Genomic DNA, 20,083 nt, shown 5'->3' on the forward strand with positions numbered 1-20,083 from the left:
GCTTGTCTTCCATTAGCCTTGAACCACAAGGAGAACTATACAGCCTGACCCTAATCATACTCCAAAACACTCCTATATCACGGGAAGGAAGAGTTCTGATCCAACAACTTAACTATCATACACAACGTGTCTTCAGATGAATAACCATCTGACATTTATAGAAGGATGAGGATTAACAATTTTGTTTTCTTATTGTGATTTTCATTTTAAAGTGATATCGAACTCCAAATCTGTTCTACTATGTGTGTGTATGTATACATTATATATATATATATATATATATATATATATATATATATATATATATATATAGTGTGTGTGTGTGACCTACTAAAACCAAAACAAACAAAACAAATACACTGTTGACAGCTATATGTATAATAAATCTCAGGACATCTCAAAGTGGAAAAAGGAGCTATAAGCCAGGCCAACCATCTGTCTCTTAAACCCTAATACCTCACACAGAGTCTAGTTCTAATGCCCAAACACCGAATATTACTCCAAAGCATGTGGGATAGAGGTGTTTCCCACTCAAAAATGTAGGGTTTTCCTTCAAGGTCACTAGGATTCCAGGTGACCTTTAACTTGAATGTGAATTCCAAATGAGAGAGGCTTCCTGGACTAAAAATAATGGAAACTAACATATATTGTCATGCCACACTATTAAAGCTAAAGTACTTTTTAAGTCAACTTCAACCAATGTTATAGAAAAATTAGAGTGTACACACACACCACTAATAATGAATTCTATAACCTCTGTATAAAGCTATGCTACTCCAACAAGTGAGTCTTAGAGGTCAGAAAGAGCCAAGTAGCTGTGCAATTTTAGGTAAATGCTTTAGCCTCTCTGAACTTTTGATAACATGGAGATAAATGACCAGAACAGAGTTCTGTCTGCTCTGAGAACTGGAAATGACAAACATCCAGAAGCTGAACTCTGGCCTGGCACAGACAAAAGACAGGATTCATTCCTGGAGGCTGCCCCAGGCTGCCCATTATACCATGAGAGAAACCACCAGCTCAAGGTCCTCTGCCACTCCATGGAATTTTCCAGAGGCGGCCCTGGAACATTATCAACTATGAGCCAATGCTCCAGAGACAAGCTCTTCCTCAATTCCTACCAGGCAGCCATCATGCTCACACAGGGGACACTCAATTACAAAACAACTCTTAGACCTCCCCTAACTGTTTGCTGTTCCTCCATTACTTAATGGTGCCAATCCTGGTGACAAAATCCACAGAAGAAGGGTGTCTTTGCAGGCACTCCGTTCCCCTCCAGTGCCACTGCTATCAAAATCCCTCTAAGAGCCACATCTTGTTAAGCGCAGTGGGCTCAGATCTGTTAACCATCACTCAAAAGTTATCATCAAAGCTTAACTGACAAGAGCATCAGCTCTTATCAGAGCATCAACTCTTATGGCGTATGCTTTCGATCCCAGTGCTGGGGAGGTAGAGACAGGCAGATCCCTAGCGTTTATCAGAAAGCCAGGTCAGCCTAATCAAGAAACGCTGAGTTCCATGGAGAGATCTGGTCTCAAAAGCCAAAGTGTGGGCCAGCAAAGTGGCTCTGTAGGTAATGGTATTTGATGACAAGGCTGACAGCCAGTTCCACCTTCAGAACTCAGAGCATGTAAAAAGAGAACCAATTCCTCCAAATTATCCTCTGACTTCCAGAATGGAGATAGGTCATGCATGCCCACATACTCCACCACCAACAACAACAATGCACGCACACATGCACACACGCGCGCGCACACACACACACACAGTCACACATATACATGAGGTTGGGGGAGAGGGAAAGAATAAACAAACAAACAAACAAATGTAAAACAAAAGCAAGATGGACAGTGCTTGATGAATGACCCCAGAGGGTGATTTCTGGTTTGCACACACATGTGCACGAAGACCTACTCAGACTTATACACATGGCACTAAAATTTTTTAGAGCCTGAAGTACACCATCTTACTCCTACTTTGGGCCATGGTTTCACTCCGATCACTGTTCTTGGTCAGGTGTTCTTCACACCTGGTCCTACAATCCTAGAGCTCTAAGTGGACTAAAGCCATCTTTAAATCACTAGAACTCTTCCGGCCATCCATGTTGTTCGTTAAGTTTTCTACAGCAGGAATGCTGAAAAAATCATTTCTAGGCTGCTAAGCACCAAAATTGCCTTTGTATCTCAGAATGTATGGAAATTGGTGAGAAGAGACAGGTCTTTCCTAATGGTAAACTGAAGAGTCTCCTGTCCTACCCCAGTGATCTGCTTTTGATGGCAAGGAAGTCACTTAGGTATCTCCGGGTTCCTCCAAGTCTCTTCTTTTGCCAAGTGCTCCAGAATCATGATAGGCCACCTCTCTCAAGCATGGTTATAACATCATGTAGCTCCAAGAAGGATGCAGTCAATTTTAGTGAAAACACAAACTCCTGGTGTTACCCTCCAGGACTCACATACTCAAGCCAATGACTGTTTTTGGTCTTGTTTGGTTTGGTTTGGTTTGGGTTGGATTGGGTTGGGTTGGGTTGGGTTGGGTTGGGTTGGGTTTTGATGTTTGTTTGTTTGTTTGTTTGTTTTAGTTTTTGTCACCTCCTACCCCCCCTACCAATTCATGTTTGTATATTCTTATTTGTAAAATCCTCAAAGTCAATTTGCTTCACAAGTAGCCTTGGGTATGTTCTCCTTTACTGGACAGGGCTATCTTACTAAAGAAAACTGTCTTTCGCTCTCCTAGATGTTAACAATTGCCAATCGTTATAAGGCATGAGATGAACTTCTGTGATCTGCTCTCTCTCTCTCTCTCTCTCTCTCTCTCTCTCTCTCTCTCTCTCTCTCTCCTGAATTTGATCTGGCTTGGGTTTGCACAGGTCTTGTGTATGCTGTTGAAACTGAAATAAATTCATATTTGCAGCTACTCTGCTGTATCCAGGAAACATCCATGATGTTTCTTTGTCATCATCCACCACTGCAGGCTCTTACAACTTTTTCACCCACTCTTCTGCAGTGATGCCTGAGCCTTCAGAGGGGTGTGTGCTACCTCTGTGGCTGAGCACGCCAAGAGGTCTTATTTTCTGAACCTTGCCTCCATTCAAGAAGGTGGTTACTCCCATGACATTGATGCCATTATTGAACCGGTAGGCATGTTTTTTCCAGGCAAGTTCTTATTATGACATGAAAGGTTTCTATACCTATATATGGGTTTGTCTGTGTGACTACATGTCATATGTGTACCCAAAAGCAAGAAGAGTTTCCCTCGATCTGGAGCTAACAGGTAGCTATGAGCAATTTGATGTGGGTACTTTAGAGCAATCTTGGATCCTCTGGAAGAGTAGGAAGTGCTCTTAAACTCTGAACCATGTCTCCAGTCCAAATATTTATTGCATTTTTCAGTGTTTGGGGGAAGGGGGTGGTTCACCTAAGTGTGGTGCTCTCAGGGGCCAAATATGTCAAATCCTCCCTAGAGTTGGAGTTACAGGCTATATTAAGCCCTCAGTGTGGGCACTGGAAACAAAACACGGGTCCTCCCCAAGAGCAGCAAATGCTCTTAGCTTCTTCCAGCCTACCACTGCAAATAATCGCTATAATTTAAAGAAGGGGGTGCATTTAATTGATAAAAGACATTGAGAAACGTTTTCTCCAATAAACATTTAAGCTGTGGTACATTATCTAGTTCAACCAGCTAAAATCTCCAGAACTTAACTCATGTTAGAAATAGAACTTGTCTTTCAGGTTTTGATCATCCATTTGAGACAAAGAGTTCAGATTCAGCTCCATTATTATACCATTAATATGACTGATTAAATTGCTTAGAAAAAGGCTTTAACTTTTGGTATATCCAAAACTGACAGTTTAACTAATGGAGGAAACTTTTTTAAAATGACCAATTGAAAATATTTTAAGCCATGAGAGAATCTGAAATGTATACCAACATGAAAGTGATTGAATAAACTTTAAGCCAAATTAAAATTTTTACAGGCTGTAGTGATGACCCAGTGACCGAAAGCAGTTGGTGTTCTTGAAAAAGACCCAGGTTCAGTTCCCAGCATCCACCTAGAGGTTTACAACTCTCTGTAAGTTCCAGGGGATTTTCTTCTGACCTCTGTGGACCCCTGTATACTTGTGGTACATATACGTACACTGAGGCACACACTTATACACATAAAAAATAAATATTTTAAAAACATATTACATTAAGATCAACTTGAATCATTTGAAAAATAGGAAAGCAAACTAATTTAATGATGTGTTTTTTTTTTTTTTTTTTTTGGTTTTTCGAGACAGGGTTTCACTGTATAGCCCTGGCTGTCCTGGAACTCACTCTGTAGACCAGGCTGGCCTCGAACTCAGAAATCCTCCTGCCTCTGCCTCCCGAGTGCTGGGATTAAAGGCGTGTGTCACCACACCCGGTGTATGACGTGTATTTTTATCTTAAACAAATTATTTATTTATTTGCTATATGAATACACTTTTTTATAGCACCTCAAACATGGCTTTGATTACATTCAGATCAGATTACATTCTAACCTGTTGTTGCTCCTGATTTGCTTTTTCACATAAGGTCTCAGACAAAGACAGAATATGGAACCTTTATGCAGCTGAAAATGAGTTTGAAATTCTAATCCTCCAGCCTCAACCTCCTGAATGATGTGCTGAGACTACAGGCTTGTGCACTACCCTGTCTGGCTCCTGTCACAGGAATGCAGGGGAAATTTGATGTGGTAAAACTGGTGTGACAAAGGATTTGCCAATTAACTTGCTTAGGAAATACAGTGAGAATTTTTGCTTTCTTTGAAAACACAAAACTGTTATGTAAATGTGCCTTTGTTTGAATCCCAGGTGTGGGATATGGGGCTGCTTCAGATTTCCCACAGCAGCTGACTATGATTTGTCTCCTGCTCTGGCAGGAGTGTGATTTTGCCAGATGAAGAGAATTTACATCTGGAATTCTGGAAGCTCTTCAGAGGTTATATAAATGCTAGAGCCCCGAGAGAAGAAGCTGATTGGATGGCCGGTTGTTGTTGTTGGAGTTTCTCAAGTAGTCATGTACAAAGAGACAGGGTAGAAGAAATTAGATACCCATGCCCCAAGGAACTCAACACCCCTAATCAGCAGGAAGTAGGCTAGCAAGATCAATGTCCCCTTTTTTTCTCTAAACTTCTTTCTCTCCTACCTAGTGTTGGGGGTTTGCAAGGGTGAAATAACAATTAGAAGTGAGGTAGAAAAAAAGAACCAGAAAAAGTAGCTCTACTGGCTGGTTTTATGTGTCAACTTGACACAGGTTGGAGTTTTCACAGAGAAAGGAGCTTCAGTTGAGAAAATGCCTCCATGAGATCCAGCTATAAGGCATTTTCTCAGTTAGTGATCAAGGGTAGGAGGGCCCCTTGTGGGTGGTGCCTGGTAGTCCAGGGTTCTATAAGAAAGCAAGATAAGCAAGGGGAAGCAAGCCATTAAGTAACATCCCTCCATGGCCTCTGCATCAGCTCCTGCTTCCTGACCTGCTTGAGTTCCAATCCTGACTTCCTTTGATGAAGAACAGTAGTGTGGAAGTATAAGCTGAATAAATCCTTTCCTCCCCAACTTGCTTCTTGGTCATGATGTTTTGTGCAGGAACAGAAACACTAAGACAGTAGCCAAAAGTCCAGCTACAAGGAACTATTAAGTTACACAAAATTGAACTTGGCCAGAGGAGCATGATATCCAATATGACAGAAAGACAAGCACCGTGGTGAGCAGACTTGTTAAAAACCGTGAATAAAGAGAATTTGAGTTGTAACTGAACTTTGGGATGGCTAAGAAAGTGTCTGCAAATGTTTATTCACAAAGATTCACCTGCAAATAGTCTACCCATAACAAAAGGAGACAACCAACCAGCAATTAGTCCATCCCTATGTCAAAGACCATAGCTCAAGGGCAGTACAAAATCCCAACCACCCTTAAGGGACAGCCTATCATTACGCCCCCTCCACTGTTATCAAGGAAAGCATCAATTGGCCAAGTAGGCAGGAAGAACATGGGTAACAACTCTTTGAAAAGACTAACATTGGTGAACTTAGGAAATAATTCTGGCAATAACTTTGCTGTGTGAATTTCCCACTTGTCCAAGAGGCCAACTTTACAGTCTCCTGTCTCAGTTTAAATTGTTAAGAATAAGATGACCTGGGATCCAGACCTAGAAGAGTTTTAAGAGTAACTGTGCAGAATCCAAAAGCTTAAGGTGTTTATAAGTCAGCAAAAGCTTCTATTCACAGCAGGCCCCTCGTGGGGCATTAGCTGAAGCCTGCATGTGTTATATTAAAGAGCTTCTCCAATATTAATCTCAGTGTACCCAGTAATTTCTAACTGGAAGACGTATTACTGCTATACTAAGTGTTTACTGATGGGGGGAAAGGACAGAAATATACCCAGATGCTTATTAAAAGGTTTTTCCTTAAATCTGAGTCTTGATCATCTATTATTTCTATGATTTTTTTTTTCCTGAAGGGAGTCTTCGCTGTCCTAGTGTGGTGCATATTGCACTGCCTCATCCCTCCACAGAAATAACAAAACACAACAGGACAACAGGAACTTTACACCAATAGGAAAAAAAATGCCATAAGCCAGGCCATGGTCGTAACCAATATACTGGGGTACAACCAGGCCATGGTCGTAAACCATCTACTGGAGTATTTCTTACAGTTACACAATAGAAAGCTTTTTTTTAACTTATTTTATTAGATATTTTCTTCATTTACATTTCAAATGCTATCCTGAATGTCCCATATATCCTCCACCCACCCTGATCCCCTGCCCACCCACTCCCACTTCTTGTCCCTGGCATTCCCCTGTATGGGGCATATAAAGTTTGCAAGACCAAGGGGCATCTCTTCCGAAGGATGGCTGAATAGGCCATCTTCTGCTATATATGCAGCTAGAGACACGTGCTCTGGGGGTACTGATTAGTTCATATTGTTGTTTCACCTATAGGGTTGCAGACCCCTTCAGTTCCTTGGGTAAAAATAATTCTCTAGCTCCTCCATTGGGGTCTCTGTGTTCTATCCTATAGATGACAGTGGGCATCCACATCTATATTTGCCAGGCATTGGCATAGCCTCACAGAGATAGCTATACCAGTGTCCTTTCAGCAAGATTTTGCTATCATATGCCATAGTGTCTGTGTCTGGTGGCTGATTATGGGATGGACCCCCGGGTTGGGCAGTCTCTGGATGGTCCATCCTTTCGTCTTACTCCAAACTTTGTCTCTGCCACTTCTTTCATGGGTATTTTATTCCCTATTTTAGGGAAGAATGAAGTATCCACGTGTTGGTCTTCCTTATTCTTGATTTTCTTGTGTTTTGGAGATTNNANCTTGGATATTCTAGGTTTCTGGGCTAATATCCACTTATCAGTGAGTGCATATCAAGTGAGTTCTTTTGTGATTGAGTTACTTCACTCAGGATGAACTTTTAAGAAAGGAATAATATACTGCTTGACAAAGTTCTCAGTAAGCATCAGAGGCTTTACAGATGCATGTTGTATATTACGATATGTTCTATGTTGGTGTGATGAGGTATCAGGGAAAGGGGTGCCTCAACGGGCCCATGTCAAGGCATCCCTTCCCCCTGAGGGTCTAGTCACACGAGACAGTATAGTATAGAATAGAGTTTATTCGGGACATGGGGAAGAAAGTTAAGAGAGTAGTAGAAGCAGAGAAAGAGGCAAGAGAGAAGGAGAGAGTAGAGAAGTAGAGGCCAGCTATGGCCACATTGGGGGGGGGGTGGAGAAAGAGGAGGAGTGAGGGGCAAGGGAGAGAAGCAGGAGGAAGAGAGAGAGGAGGGGGGGGCAAACAGCCCCTTTCATAGCGAGCCAGGCCTGCCTGGCTGTTGTCCTGGTGGAGTCTAGACAGAATCCTAGCACCTCATTCATACTTTTCATGTGCTAACAGCCTTTTGGGGGGGGGGGGGTGCTTCATTTTATGCACTGGAAGCCAGAAGCTTGAAAGGAAAGCTAAGTAACAGCTACAGTACAAAAGTGGACAGTACAAAAGTGCTGCAGATTGCATGCTGCTACAACTTTAAAAGAGGTAACTATGGAGTGGGTCATTCCAATGAGGAAGAATTAGATACTAAAGAAGGGTTAATACCCAAACACAGAAGGAACTCACACAGTTTGGCAACAAGAAAAATCACCTTCAAAAATTAAAGTGTAGACAAAAAGAGAACATTAAAAAAAAAAAGTTTACTATCTAATTACCAAGGAAGTGTAAACTCAGACTGTATCACCTCAGACCTTCTTGGAATAGCTACAATTATAAAATGTAAAAAAAAAAAAAAAAAAAAAAAAAAAAAAGTCTCTCACACATGGAGGGGGGAGGAGGGAGAGAAGAAGTAGGGGGCAGGGAATACCCTTCATCCTTATAATGAAATCATACAACTTGCAAGGATATCCCTGAACCTGGAGGAACATGAGCTAAGTGAGAAGAGCCAGGCACAGAAAAACAAAAGCCACATCACCACATTTGTATGCTGAATTATAGAAACATGAACTCAGAGAAGCCAAGGTAGAAGAGTTGTGGTAGCTATGACTGGGGTTGTGAGGGAATGATTAGAAAGCAATCAAGGAGAACAAGGTTCCACCAATCAGGACGAGTAAGTTATGATCTAAGGCAGAGTGAAACTGCAGATAATCAGCAATCATAGTACACATGAAGATGGCTGAGGATTGACGGTAAATGTTCTTATCACCCAAAAGTCAACTATATGAGTTCATAAACATGCTAGTTAGCTTAATTCAGTCATTTCACAATGTATGAATAGATCAAAACAACATTATATACTATTACATGTTCAACTATTATTTCTCAGTTATTCCTGGACAAAGCTGGATGAGCAGGGAAACCTTGTAGGATCGCCTCAACTGCAGGAGAACTCAGCTTAGGAAGGGGTTCCAAACTGCGATCCATCAAAGTATCAGATGCTTATCTAACAAACGGCACAAAACTGCTGATTTAGAATGATCCTGATAAAGGCAAAACAGCACCGCATGTGCAGTCTACTGAAGAAGCCATTAAATGACAGGGAAGATGGCTCAGTGCATAGAGTGGTTGTGTACAACCACACAGAGCAGTGCTCAGACACCCTGACCCCATAGAAAGCCAGGTGTTATGGTAGCATGCAGACACAATCCCAGGGTTCCTATGAAGAGTCCCCAGAAACTCATGGGTAGCTCACCTGACATACACAATGGTGACCAACAAGAAACATAAGTCTCAGAGAAGAAGGACAATCGATGTCATACTATGATTTCTAGACACACATCATGGCTGGCATGCATCGGCACTCACTACACATGCATGTGCGCACATACACACACACACACACACACACACACACACACACACACATACAAGCTAGAAATGTCTTAAAATATCAGTGAACCCTAGGTCTTGGTCATCACCTGTTCAGAGACTGGAATACTTGGTGAATGAAGAAATGGCACCTCCTCAGTGTTTGATTTCTCAGGTCTTTGGTATTTAATGTGCACTGCTTATTTCTATCTTTTTAACTGCCTTTTATGCCTGTTTCCCACCTGCTCCCCGCCCCCCGAGCTCTGATTGTCTGAGGGCATCCTGAAAAGCCATGCCAATACTGTCTCACAAAGCCTATATGGACGTCAACTGCTAAGCAGAATTCATAGGGTACCAAACAAAGAAATTGAAGGAGTCCAAGATGACAGTAAGATATTTCCATCGTCCAAATAAGCACTCTTGCTACCCCTTAAACTCAGCAACTGTGGGTTCGAAAAAATGATCAAAATAAACTTTAAGGTAATTGTGGGATCCATAGTTCTAGATACGTGTGTAGCAGAGGATGGCCACATCTGACATCAATGGGAGGAGAGAGGCCCTTGGTCCAGCGGATGCTTGATGACCCAGCATAGGGGGATGCTAGAGTAGTAAGGTGGGAGTGGGTGAGTGTGTGGTGGGGTACCCTCATAGAGGCAAAGGAGAGGGATGAGAAGGAGGGTAGGATGGGGTTTAGAGCAGGCTAACTGGGAAGGGGGATATCATTTGAAATGTAAACAAAAATGATTAATTAAAAAAGAAGATAACTGTACACTGAAGCAAGCTTCAGTAGTCTCAAGATTTAATACTTATATGGTCACAATCCTTCCAACTAATGGAACCAGTGAAGGATATATGTATATGTATATGTATATGTGTATGTATATGTATATGTGTATGTATATGTGTATATACATATATATATGAAACTTCATTTTTTCCAAAAGAAGTCAGGAAAAGACTCAACTACTATTTTATGAACAAGAAAACACTTGTCTGCAGAGCCTCACATTATCATAAATGCAATTTGTCAAGCACATTCATACTCTTCACTAACATCATTACCACATTCATTCTTTTCAACCATTTCATGGTACACATGAAAAAGTGGCCTCTGACAATGAAGGCGAGAAACACTTGGAAATTCTTGAAATTGTGCCTAAATATGAGCAGTAAATTCAGCAAATTCCTCATCAGTCAGTGTTTTACTCAGAACAGATGCCAATGTACCAGGAACGGGTACTTTTTTTTTTTCCTCTTTTTCACCAAAATAAGTTGAACAAATTCCCAAATGATTGCATATTTTAAAATCTAAGCTGTGTATTTGCCAACACTGTTAAGCTGCTGTATCAACTGTCTGACTTCAACCAAATGAAACCTTTTGCAACTTTAGGAGAAACTTCTAAATAGAAAACTATAAACCTGGACAGGTTTAATTGTTTCTGAAGCTATAATACATTTACATCATTTTTAGCCTTTCTATTTATTCACATTACATGCTCTTCTACAATTATGCAAGTCCCACATAATTCAATGTACACTTAGTTATTTGGTTTTTTATGTGAGACCAGTAAAGTTAGAAACAACATGATGTGGGGTTTTCTGTTCTCAAGTAACTTCAAGTGATCATTTCATTACAAGGTTTTAATGTTACAAAAATACTTGATTGCCAATATCAGAAAATTTTCTAGGAAATTTTTCACATATTTTTATAGATGAGAAGTATTTTGTCTATAAGTGAGCCAATTGTATCCTTGGTCTATACATCCTCTCAGTGGAAGAAAGACCATAACCCCCTAATTATTTTACATTGTGCCAACACATGCGTTCTGGAGCATATATGAAGAGCTGGTTGCCTAGGCACAGCTTCTAGGTACTGAAATATTTTTTATACTTTATAATATGGACTGTGAGACCTACGGTTTCATTATATTGATTGATTTAATGATACAGTGTCTTACAACACTAAGCAGCAACTCTGCTTGGTCTCTCTGTATTAATACAAAGATGTGCCAACCTTCTCTCTCAGGTGTAAACTGTCAGAGACCTCACAGGACAAAGGTGCTTTGAAATTGTGATGTGGACAACAGCAAGCCTTACAGACTTGTAGTGGGAAGGGTTGGCCCGTGCATAGATTAATGATGACTATTAGATTCCTGTAGTGTGCATAGCGGTGGTGGCAGCATAGATTAGATTAGAAAATGACTCGAGTTTAAAACTTCCCCTGAAATTCCACAGCTAATGGCAGTTGGCTGTCCAGTTTTGCTCAGTTTTATGCCAATTTGCCACAAGTTAGAGTCATTTAGGAAGAAGGACTTTCAGGTGAGAAAAATGCTTCCATAAGATAGGGCTGTAGGCAAGCCTGTGGTGCATTTTCTTGACTAGTGATTGCTGCTCTAGGGCGTGGCCTGTTGCGTGTGCTGCCATCCCTGGGAAGGTGGCCCTGGGCTCTGTAAGAAAGCAGGCTGAGCAAACCATGAGGAGCAAGCTAGTAAGCTGCACTCCTCCATGGCCTCTGCATCAACTCCTGCCTCCAGGTTCCTGCCCTGTTTGAGTTCCTGTCCTGACTTTCTTCAATGATGATTTGTGATTTGGAAATGAAAGCTGAAACAAACCTTGTCTATTCTGGTTGCTTTTGGTCATAGCAAATCTATCTAAGACACTGGTCTTATCAAACAAATGCTATAACTGTTAAGGGATACTCCAAACTTTATTTTGCCAATCATTATTACAAACATTGCACATTGGTATGCACATAGGCTGAGAATCCCTAATCCAAAATCTTCTAACTGAAACATTTCTGAGCACCAACTTGATGTCACAAGAGGAAAATTCCACACCTGTCCCTACGAACTACTACCAACAAGTAGTGACTAGAATGATTTCATCAAATACCAAAATTATTAATAAAATATGAATTAATTGTGTTCAAGAATGGGTCTAATCCCAGATATATCTCTTAATGCACGTTATAAATATTACAACATCCAGAAGAATCAAAAGTCCCAAACTCTTCTGATCCCATGAAATTTGTATAAAGAATATTTGACATGTAAAGGGTGTGTATGTCACATAACTCACATAACTTAACTGAGATCCAGTTAAGCTACTAAGCTTGAAAATGATTTTAAATTTGAAATCCAATCTACTACATTATTTAACAACCCGCCAGCAAAATGTCAAAGTCTACACTTTATCATTAAATCAGAAACTAGTGGTATATATTATGTCCAAAATAAAAACTTGAATAAAAAGATCCACCAAAGAGTATCATTAGTTTAAAATAGTTTTGCTGCCCACACATCCCGGGGTGATCCACTAGCTAACTGTTCTTAGCTCTTTCTATCAGTGTAAAAGCAGAATGGCTAAAATTAACCCTAAGGGCTAAAGGGGACACAGCAACGGTTAAGAAAACAATAATCAATACAAGATGAAAACAATGACAAGCAGGGCAATGCAACACAAGACCAAGGCACCAGGATTGGTACTCTGATGGCTATGTCCCTCTTAAACGCTCACTCTTTAATTTCAGTGTTTAATTTACAGATGGTGTTGTTCAAAGTAATTGTGCTCAAGAGGAAGCCCTGGTTGTCTTTTTAGTAAGATAAAACTCAAATGAACAAGAAGTTGAATAGCTGTATGACACGTCACTCACTCGATGCCCTCCGTGTTTCAAGTGCACGTGTGCACCCGTGTGTGCACGCATGCCAGAGTAGGTATGTAACCTGCTACAGGACAAAACTGCATCATCCTCTGAGATATTGTTCATTGCTTCACAATAATACCTTCTTATCCTATGCATTCAATACTCCTTTGATGGAAGAAAGGTAATGTACTTCAAAGTAAAACTAGAAGTCACGCGTACTGATTAAAGAACACATCTTCATATATAACCAACCTTCAATGCTATACACATGTGAAGTAAAAACCTTAAATAAACACTGTAAGTTAGCCCTTAGCTCAGTCTCCCGAAAGGACAAGAGTTAATAACACCTTATATACTCATCCATTCTTCCATGCAAAGAAAGAGATCATCTCAGATTGTTAAACTATCAGATTAAAAACGTATTACTAACTTATACCTCACAAAATGGTTGGTATATAATATCTTTAAGGGTATTTCTGTTGAATTACCATCTAATTTCATCAAGTATGAACACATATCTACTATTTTCTAAACCTACAAACTGAGGGAAAAGTACATTGTTAAGTTCTACACAACAGTAAATTCAAGTGAAGTTTCCAGGCACAGCTGCTCTCCTATTTAGCCTTGTCCACCTCAGGTTCTCATCCCACACAGAGGGTCTAGAGAATAATACTGGGGAAATCAACTGAATTGTCAGTGACTACTTCCAATGAGTTAAGTATCCATGCTAGTATTCAGACAAGATAAAAAGCCCCCTAATACTGAAGCAATAAATAGGAAGGACTATAAAAATCAAGAGAACCTTCTGTTGAAAAGCCTCTATGTCTCTCTCTCTCTCTCTCTCTCTCTCTCTCTCTCTCTCTCTCTCTCTCTCTCTCTCGTCATTCTTCCTCATAGTAGATGTCTTCATGAAGCATAAGAGAAAGCCTGAGACAAAGGACAAAACCCCCCTCCCACCTCCTTACCTCCACATTTGCAAGCTGCCCACTACTGCAGTCACAGCACAAGAATTCTGTCTTGGCAAATAACATACCCCAAAATAGATACAGAAGATACATAGATAACAAAATGACTGTGTAGGTAGATAACAGGTGATTGATAGTTACATGATTGATACAGATAGCCAGAGAGATGATAGATGATAATGATGACAGATACAGATAATAGGTTACTGATATCTAGATCAACAGATGATAAAATAACTGAAGAGGCACACTATCTAGACCCGTGACTTAGTGACTTATAATATTTGCTAAAATTCACATTTCAAAATGTCTCATCTTGCCATACCCATAAGAACAAAAGGATATGGCTGTCCCAGGAAAACTTTTCAAACTTTTCTTTTGGTGAAGAACTGCACAATAAACAGGATTCAGACAGGATTCCCTTAGAACACACAGTGGGGCTGGCTCCCTTCTCTCCAGCCTTCCTCCAGCTTCTCCCCCACCCCTAGATCTTGGCTCAGGTCTACACAGCAAAGCACTTGACTGCACTCCAGTTTTCTTTCTGCCATTACATTTTTGCCATTCTAAAACACCCTCCACAAAGCTAATGTGGATCTCAGACATGCCCAGTATGGGTATCTCTCTCTTTTGAGAAGATTACTGAGTTTTTGGTTTTTTGGATTTTTTTTTTTTTTACAATGTAATTTTCTAATCATCTCAAGACTTTTTTCCTAAGTGAACCTTCGGTGTATCTCCTACTGAGGCTGTCCCAGCCTGCTGCACCCTGCATGTCCTCTTGCTTACACTTCTCCTGGGTACTGATAACACTCCCAGGCAGCAGCTGAGAGTCAACTGAAATTCACTGTATGCAAACCCCAACCCAAACTTCTTGAATCATATTCCCCACTCAAAACCTCAAGGACTAGACAGACACACAGAAAGAGAGACACACACACACACACACACACACAGAGACAGACAGGCAGACAGACAGACAGACTGACAGACAGATACAGATTTTAAGCAGGTCAAAACAAAGTTTTTAACAACTTAGCCCATTTGGGATATTCTAACACTACACCATCTTCTTTATAACTTACTGTTAGATTGTTGTTATAGAACCGAATGGACTTTCTGAATAATTTCATTACATGTGTATGCCTGTGTGGCGGTGCTTTTTAATTAATTAATTAATCCATATCATAACAGAAATATTTGAAGGCTATACAGTGAGGCAGTCAGAGCCTAGAATACTCGCATATTCACCATCTCCAGGAAGGGGGTGGGGCTGGATTCAGTACTTCAAGGGAGCTACAAAGAGTTCAATTACATAACGAAGAAATATCACTCCCTTTAATTAACGAAACTTCAAGGCACTCACTGTTACTTGAGTCTGGCCTCTAGAATTTTCACTTCCTGCATTAGTGGGTGCTTCCCCGAAGCAATTCCCTAGACCTCTGTGCTCAGCACCACTATTTACATGGCTCAAAAAAGCGTAGGACACTTTGTTCCAAACAGTTTAAGAAAATCCGCTCTTGACTGTTCATTAAAGGGTGAGAAGTAGCCCTCCAGAGTTGAAATTCAGCACCTTTAGCTAACTCCTCTATCTCTCCCTCTTTCCTCCCCAGAACCCTGGCTGTCCATACTGTGATGGAGTGGCACCAAGGGCCCTTCCCCCTTATGTGAAACATCTTTCTGGATGGCTGTGGAGATAACCTAACTTCAAAAGTGCACTGGAAACAATGATGGGTGGCCTAGCCCAGCTTTATGGGCCTCTCCCCAACCAGTCTTTGATGACCACTATTCAGAGTCCCATAGCCTCAAACTTAAGAGCAAAGCCAGCACTGGATGTTCTTGGAACCTCGGACCTTCTCACTACTCCAGTCTCCCAAGATCAGTGCATGGAAATTTAAGCCAAAAAAAAAAAAAAAAAAAAAAAGCCGCTGTAAATTTCAGGTTTTATTGTTGGAAAATGTTTCTAAGCTCACACAGAGGTGGTACTAAATCCAGGGCAGACTTGGGTAGTGGTACCAACTGCTCAGTTGTTTTCACAGCTGGCTTAATCAATCACCCTTTCTTAAAAGCACTATTGGCAGGTGAGAAATTCCTGGCGTGCAGGTCACACCCGGAACTCCTCAGCATCAATTAGAGCTGAAAGAGGATGTAGTGGAAGGGAGCGGTGCTGAAAAGGCTCTGGGGTGTCCCAAGGGAACTCTGGCGCTGGAAAGCGGATCTGGTACCAGGTAGGCTCTGGTCCAGGGGAAAAAGAGTCAGGATAGCCAGGAAACCTTAAGAATACGCCAGAGCGCGAGGAGAAAAGTGCAAGATTCCTTGAACTGTCATCGCAGGAAAGGAGGTAAAGGAGGTGAGAAGGCAGGCGTGCCAGAGATGAAGCTGGAGGTCAGTCCCCAGGAAGACTGCGCGGCAGGCAGAGCAGTGCCTGGGGCTAGGGCATGCAGTCCGGCCACAGCCAGGCTGTACAGCGCAGGCGAGGCCGGCTGCAAAGTTGGTGGACCCGAGGCACCTTACCTTCTGGTCCACGATGGAGCAAGCCATCTCCCGGACATGCGCCAGGCTGTAGTCGCCAGAGGAGTCCTGCAGGAGCAGCACCGGCTCGCGGCTCAGGCCGATCTGCAGATGGAACGAGATGCCCCCCGCCGGGGCGGCCCCAGGCGCCGGGAAGGGCGCCGGCCCGGAGCCCGGGACCAGCGCGGCGGCGGCGGCGGCCACAGCGGCCGCGGCGGGCAGGAGCGGGCTAGGCGGCCGCAGCAACGGAGGGGCGCTCATCGCGCGAGTGAGCCCCAAAGTTTGGCGGACGTGGGGTGCGGCGCCGCTGCCTGCGGCGGCCGAGAAGAACCACCAAACTTTCCGGGAAAGTCCGCGCGCGGGGACAGGGCGCGCGGCCGGGGCTGGCGAGGGCGGGAGCCGCGAAGATGGCCGAGCGGAGCCGGGGCCGGCGGGCGGGCAGGCGCGCGGCAGCGCGGGGGAGGCGCCCAGCTACAGCGGCCGCGGCGCGCTCCGCTCCGGGGACCGCGGCGGGTCCGCGCGGCCGGCGCCGGCGGGGCGGGGCGGGGCGAGGGCGGCGCCGCGGAGCCGACGAGGGGAACCGGAGCCCGGCGGGGAGCCGCCCCCTGCGCGCAGCCGCCGCCCCAGCCCACTCGGCGGACACCAGCGCCGCGGACCCGCCCATTCAGGGCAGTCCCCTTCCAAGCGCCCGCACAGGAGTGGACCCGGGAACGCCAGCCTGGTAGAGCCCACTTAACAGGGGACTCCCTCTGGGGGCCCTCGAGTTTGTTAAAGGGCCAGTCAGCTGACGTCTTTAAAACCCTGTCTCTCTTGTAATAGCGGAGTGTCTGTATCCTTTCCATCAACCCCACCTGCTCCACCCACCGCAAGGTCCAAATAGGGTTCTTGCTTTCTACTTTGTTTTGTGTTTGGAACTTCTGTGTTTCAGCCTCTTCAAAACTGTCAACCTAAACCTGGCTTTCTAGGAGCAATTCCAGCCCCACACCCACAGCACTAATTTTGATCTGATTATACTGGTGGCTGGGCAAAAAGAGGTGCTTCCGAGACATTAGAGCCTGATTATACTTCTGTCCTGTCTATCAGGATGGGTTCTTTGAGTCTGTAGATGTACAGGGACCCTATTAGGTTTAACAGGCTGCAATGATAGTCATCAGAGGGCTTCTGAGAATTCTTAGTAAATTCTGAATGGGCTCCATCTTGGCAGCGCTTCTTCTTACTTTAGCTTTCCTCTTACATGCACAAGCACAGAAACCATTTTTGCATATTTTCGTTTGCAGTATGTTAATTTTGTTTTGTTTGTTTGTTTGTTTGTCTGGTTTTGATTAACAGTTCTCATCTGGACCAGAACATTGAAATGTGGTTTTCTACAGAGTTGTGTATGTCAGTAATGGAATCTTGAAATTCCCAACTATATAAAGTCAATTCACTATTCTAGAAAACTCTCTAAATTGATGGTACAAACGACTATTTGGGTAGACTGGATAGGGGTGTCATTCCTAAGTTTACAGCGTGCTTTAAAGGACCTAGCTTTACCTAAGAATTGCCAGAATGGGAGCCATCTGTGCCTTCTAGCTATCATAGCTCTGAACAGAGGACTTCTATCCCAGAGTTATCTTCTATCCCATAGCTATCCACTTATGAAGTCAGACTATGTTCTTGCCATAACAGATTACATTGACAATATAAGAGTAAGGCAGTAAATAAAGTTAGTTCTGATAGCAACAATTACCATAAATAACAGTAACAGAATGGTTAACAGCAGTAACCATGATCAACATGAGGCTCAATACTTTGACCAGTGAAGAAAACAAATCTTTCCTGAGATGTTTCCTTTGGAGCCAAGGCCCAGTTGATGGGAAGGACTGGCCTTAAGACAAGCTTAGGTAATGGTCTTCAAGTCATATAGCATGCAAAAGAACACAAGAGAGGGCTGACTGCACTTGCTTAAGGCACAGAAGAAATGAGGCTAGAGGGCAGATAGAAACCAGTTCTTCAAAGCTGTGCTAAATTGTTTGTGGTTTATTCTCAATGCACCACTGAACCACTGGGAAGATTTCAACAAGCCAGTAGATGTGATTAACATGTTTTAAAGAACACTCTTTGGCTGTTATGCAGGAATCAAATCATAAGAGAAGGGAATAAAAAGAGGCAGTAGGTTAGGGACCCTAACTGTTGCCCCTCTCTCTACAGGATCATTGTGATGGTAGTGGAGGTGCTGAGAAACAAGAGGTTACAGTTCTTAATGTGGAGGCAGAATGAAGACCCTACCATTTACGCAGACTCTCCAATGGTAGAGAAATAAAAGTTTCAAGAAGGACTCCAAGCATTTTTGAGAAATGTCTGTGATTCTCTGCTGCTAAAAATTGAGACATAAGACAGAAAAGAATTGGGTTGGGGAGAAGGAAGTTTCTCTAAGCATTTTGTTTGAAATGACACTAAACATTCAAATGGTCATAATCAGAACTGGATTTATGAGCCCCATATTCAAGAAAAAGAAATGGGTCAAAACTACATTTGAGGTCAATTCAAAGCTAGACAAGGTTTCTCAGAACAACTTCACATACTCATCAATTTTATGAGAGATTAGAGAAACATGGGTGAACCACTTGGGAAGGAAAATCTGTGAATAACTCCTTATGCTATGTCCCTGATGTGAAAGATTCTTGTAGGGTGCTAGAAATAGTTGAAAAGGAAGCAAATGACAGAAATGGCCTAGGAAATTGAAATTATTCTTAAGAACTTAAGCCATTACTAGATGAAGAAAAATAAAGGAAACAACACAAAGACACAACAAAACTTAAAGCCACTTGAACTCTATAACCAGCAGAAACACACACACACACACACAGTTGGCGGTTCCAAGTTTCTTTCCTATATGGAGACGGATTGAGACAGCATCTCACTCTGTAGGCAAAGATGACCTCAATGGGCAATGGTCCTGTTTCCTCCTCACCAGAGCTGGGAATTCAGCCATGTGCCACACCCAGTGAGTGTGGAAATTGTTATGGTAGGCATGTGAAGACTGGAAGGCTGCCAACTGGTACTAACTTTTGCTGAATGGCAAAGGAATGAATGGATATATCTAAGGAACCTGGTATATTTCTCCTTTGACTACAAAATAATGCGCAAAAAAACTTGGAGGATTTGATTTCAAGCCCTTCTAGATATTTTACCCTTGGAAAACAAAAGAGTATTTAGGAAATAAGTTGTGACTCAAATTAATGACTGAGTCTTTTGAAATGAGTTCTTTCCAGTTTGCATTTTTGCTAATGTTGCCGAGATAACTCTGGTGATGTCTAACGACATCGTCCAAGAAGTTTCAAAGCTTTAATCAGCACTCTACCCTAAATGAGTGACCAGGTTACGGGAGAACAATGATAATCTTGCAGGTGTTTTCAAACAGGTTATATGTCCCAATAAATTTGGAATTATCTAGTGATTTAAAATCAACAATAGAAAGCAGTTTGAAAAAAGAAATAAAAAGCCTGATTTGAATAAAAGACAGATTAGGAGAACTTTAAACTTGGTCCAAATAGGAGGGGTAGCAGAGACAGAAAATCAAATTTAAAATCTTACAGTTCTGTGGATGAAGGAATTATACACTCTAGTCTGAACATTTACTACATAAGAAAATGAGGACTAGAGGAAC

The 20,083-nt window shown here is 42.3% G+C and overlaps 1 protein-coding gene across 2 annotated transcripts in view; it reads right to left on the minus strand.

Moving 5' to 3' along the window:
* Positions 1 to 16,933, minus strand: part of Prkd1 (protein kinase D1) — a 292,314-nt gene extending 275,381 nt beyond the window's left edge. Inside the window, exon 1 of one of the 2 annotated variants that reach the window (XM_021201591.1) lies at positions 16,438 to 16,933. In XM_021201591.1, the coding sequence (XP_021057250.1) occupies positions 16,438 to 16,695 (258 nt within the window). In that variant the 5' untranslated portion in view covers positions 16,696 to 16,933. The remainder of the gene's footprint in view (positions 1 to 16,437) is intronic. The other variant, XM_021201592.2, reaches the window with a different exon arrangement.
* Between the last annotated feature and the right edge of the window lie 3,150 nt (positions 16,934 to 20,083).

The sequence above is a fragment of the Mus pahari genome, chromosome 7 (assembly GCF_900095145.1).
Source record: "Mus pahari chromosome 7, PAHARI_EIJ_v1.1, whole genome shotgun sequence".
In the NCBI taxonomy this organism is placed as follows: domain Eukaryota; kingdom Metazoa; phylum Chordata; class Mammalia; order Rodentia; family Muridae; genus Mus; species Mus pahari.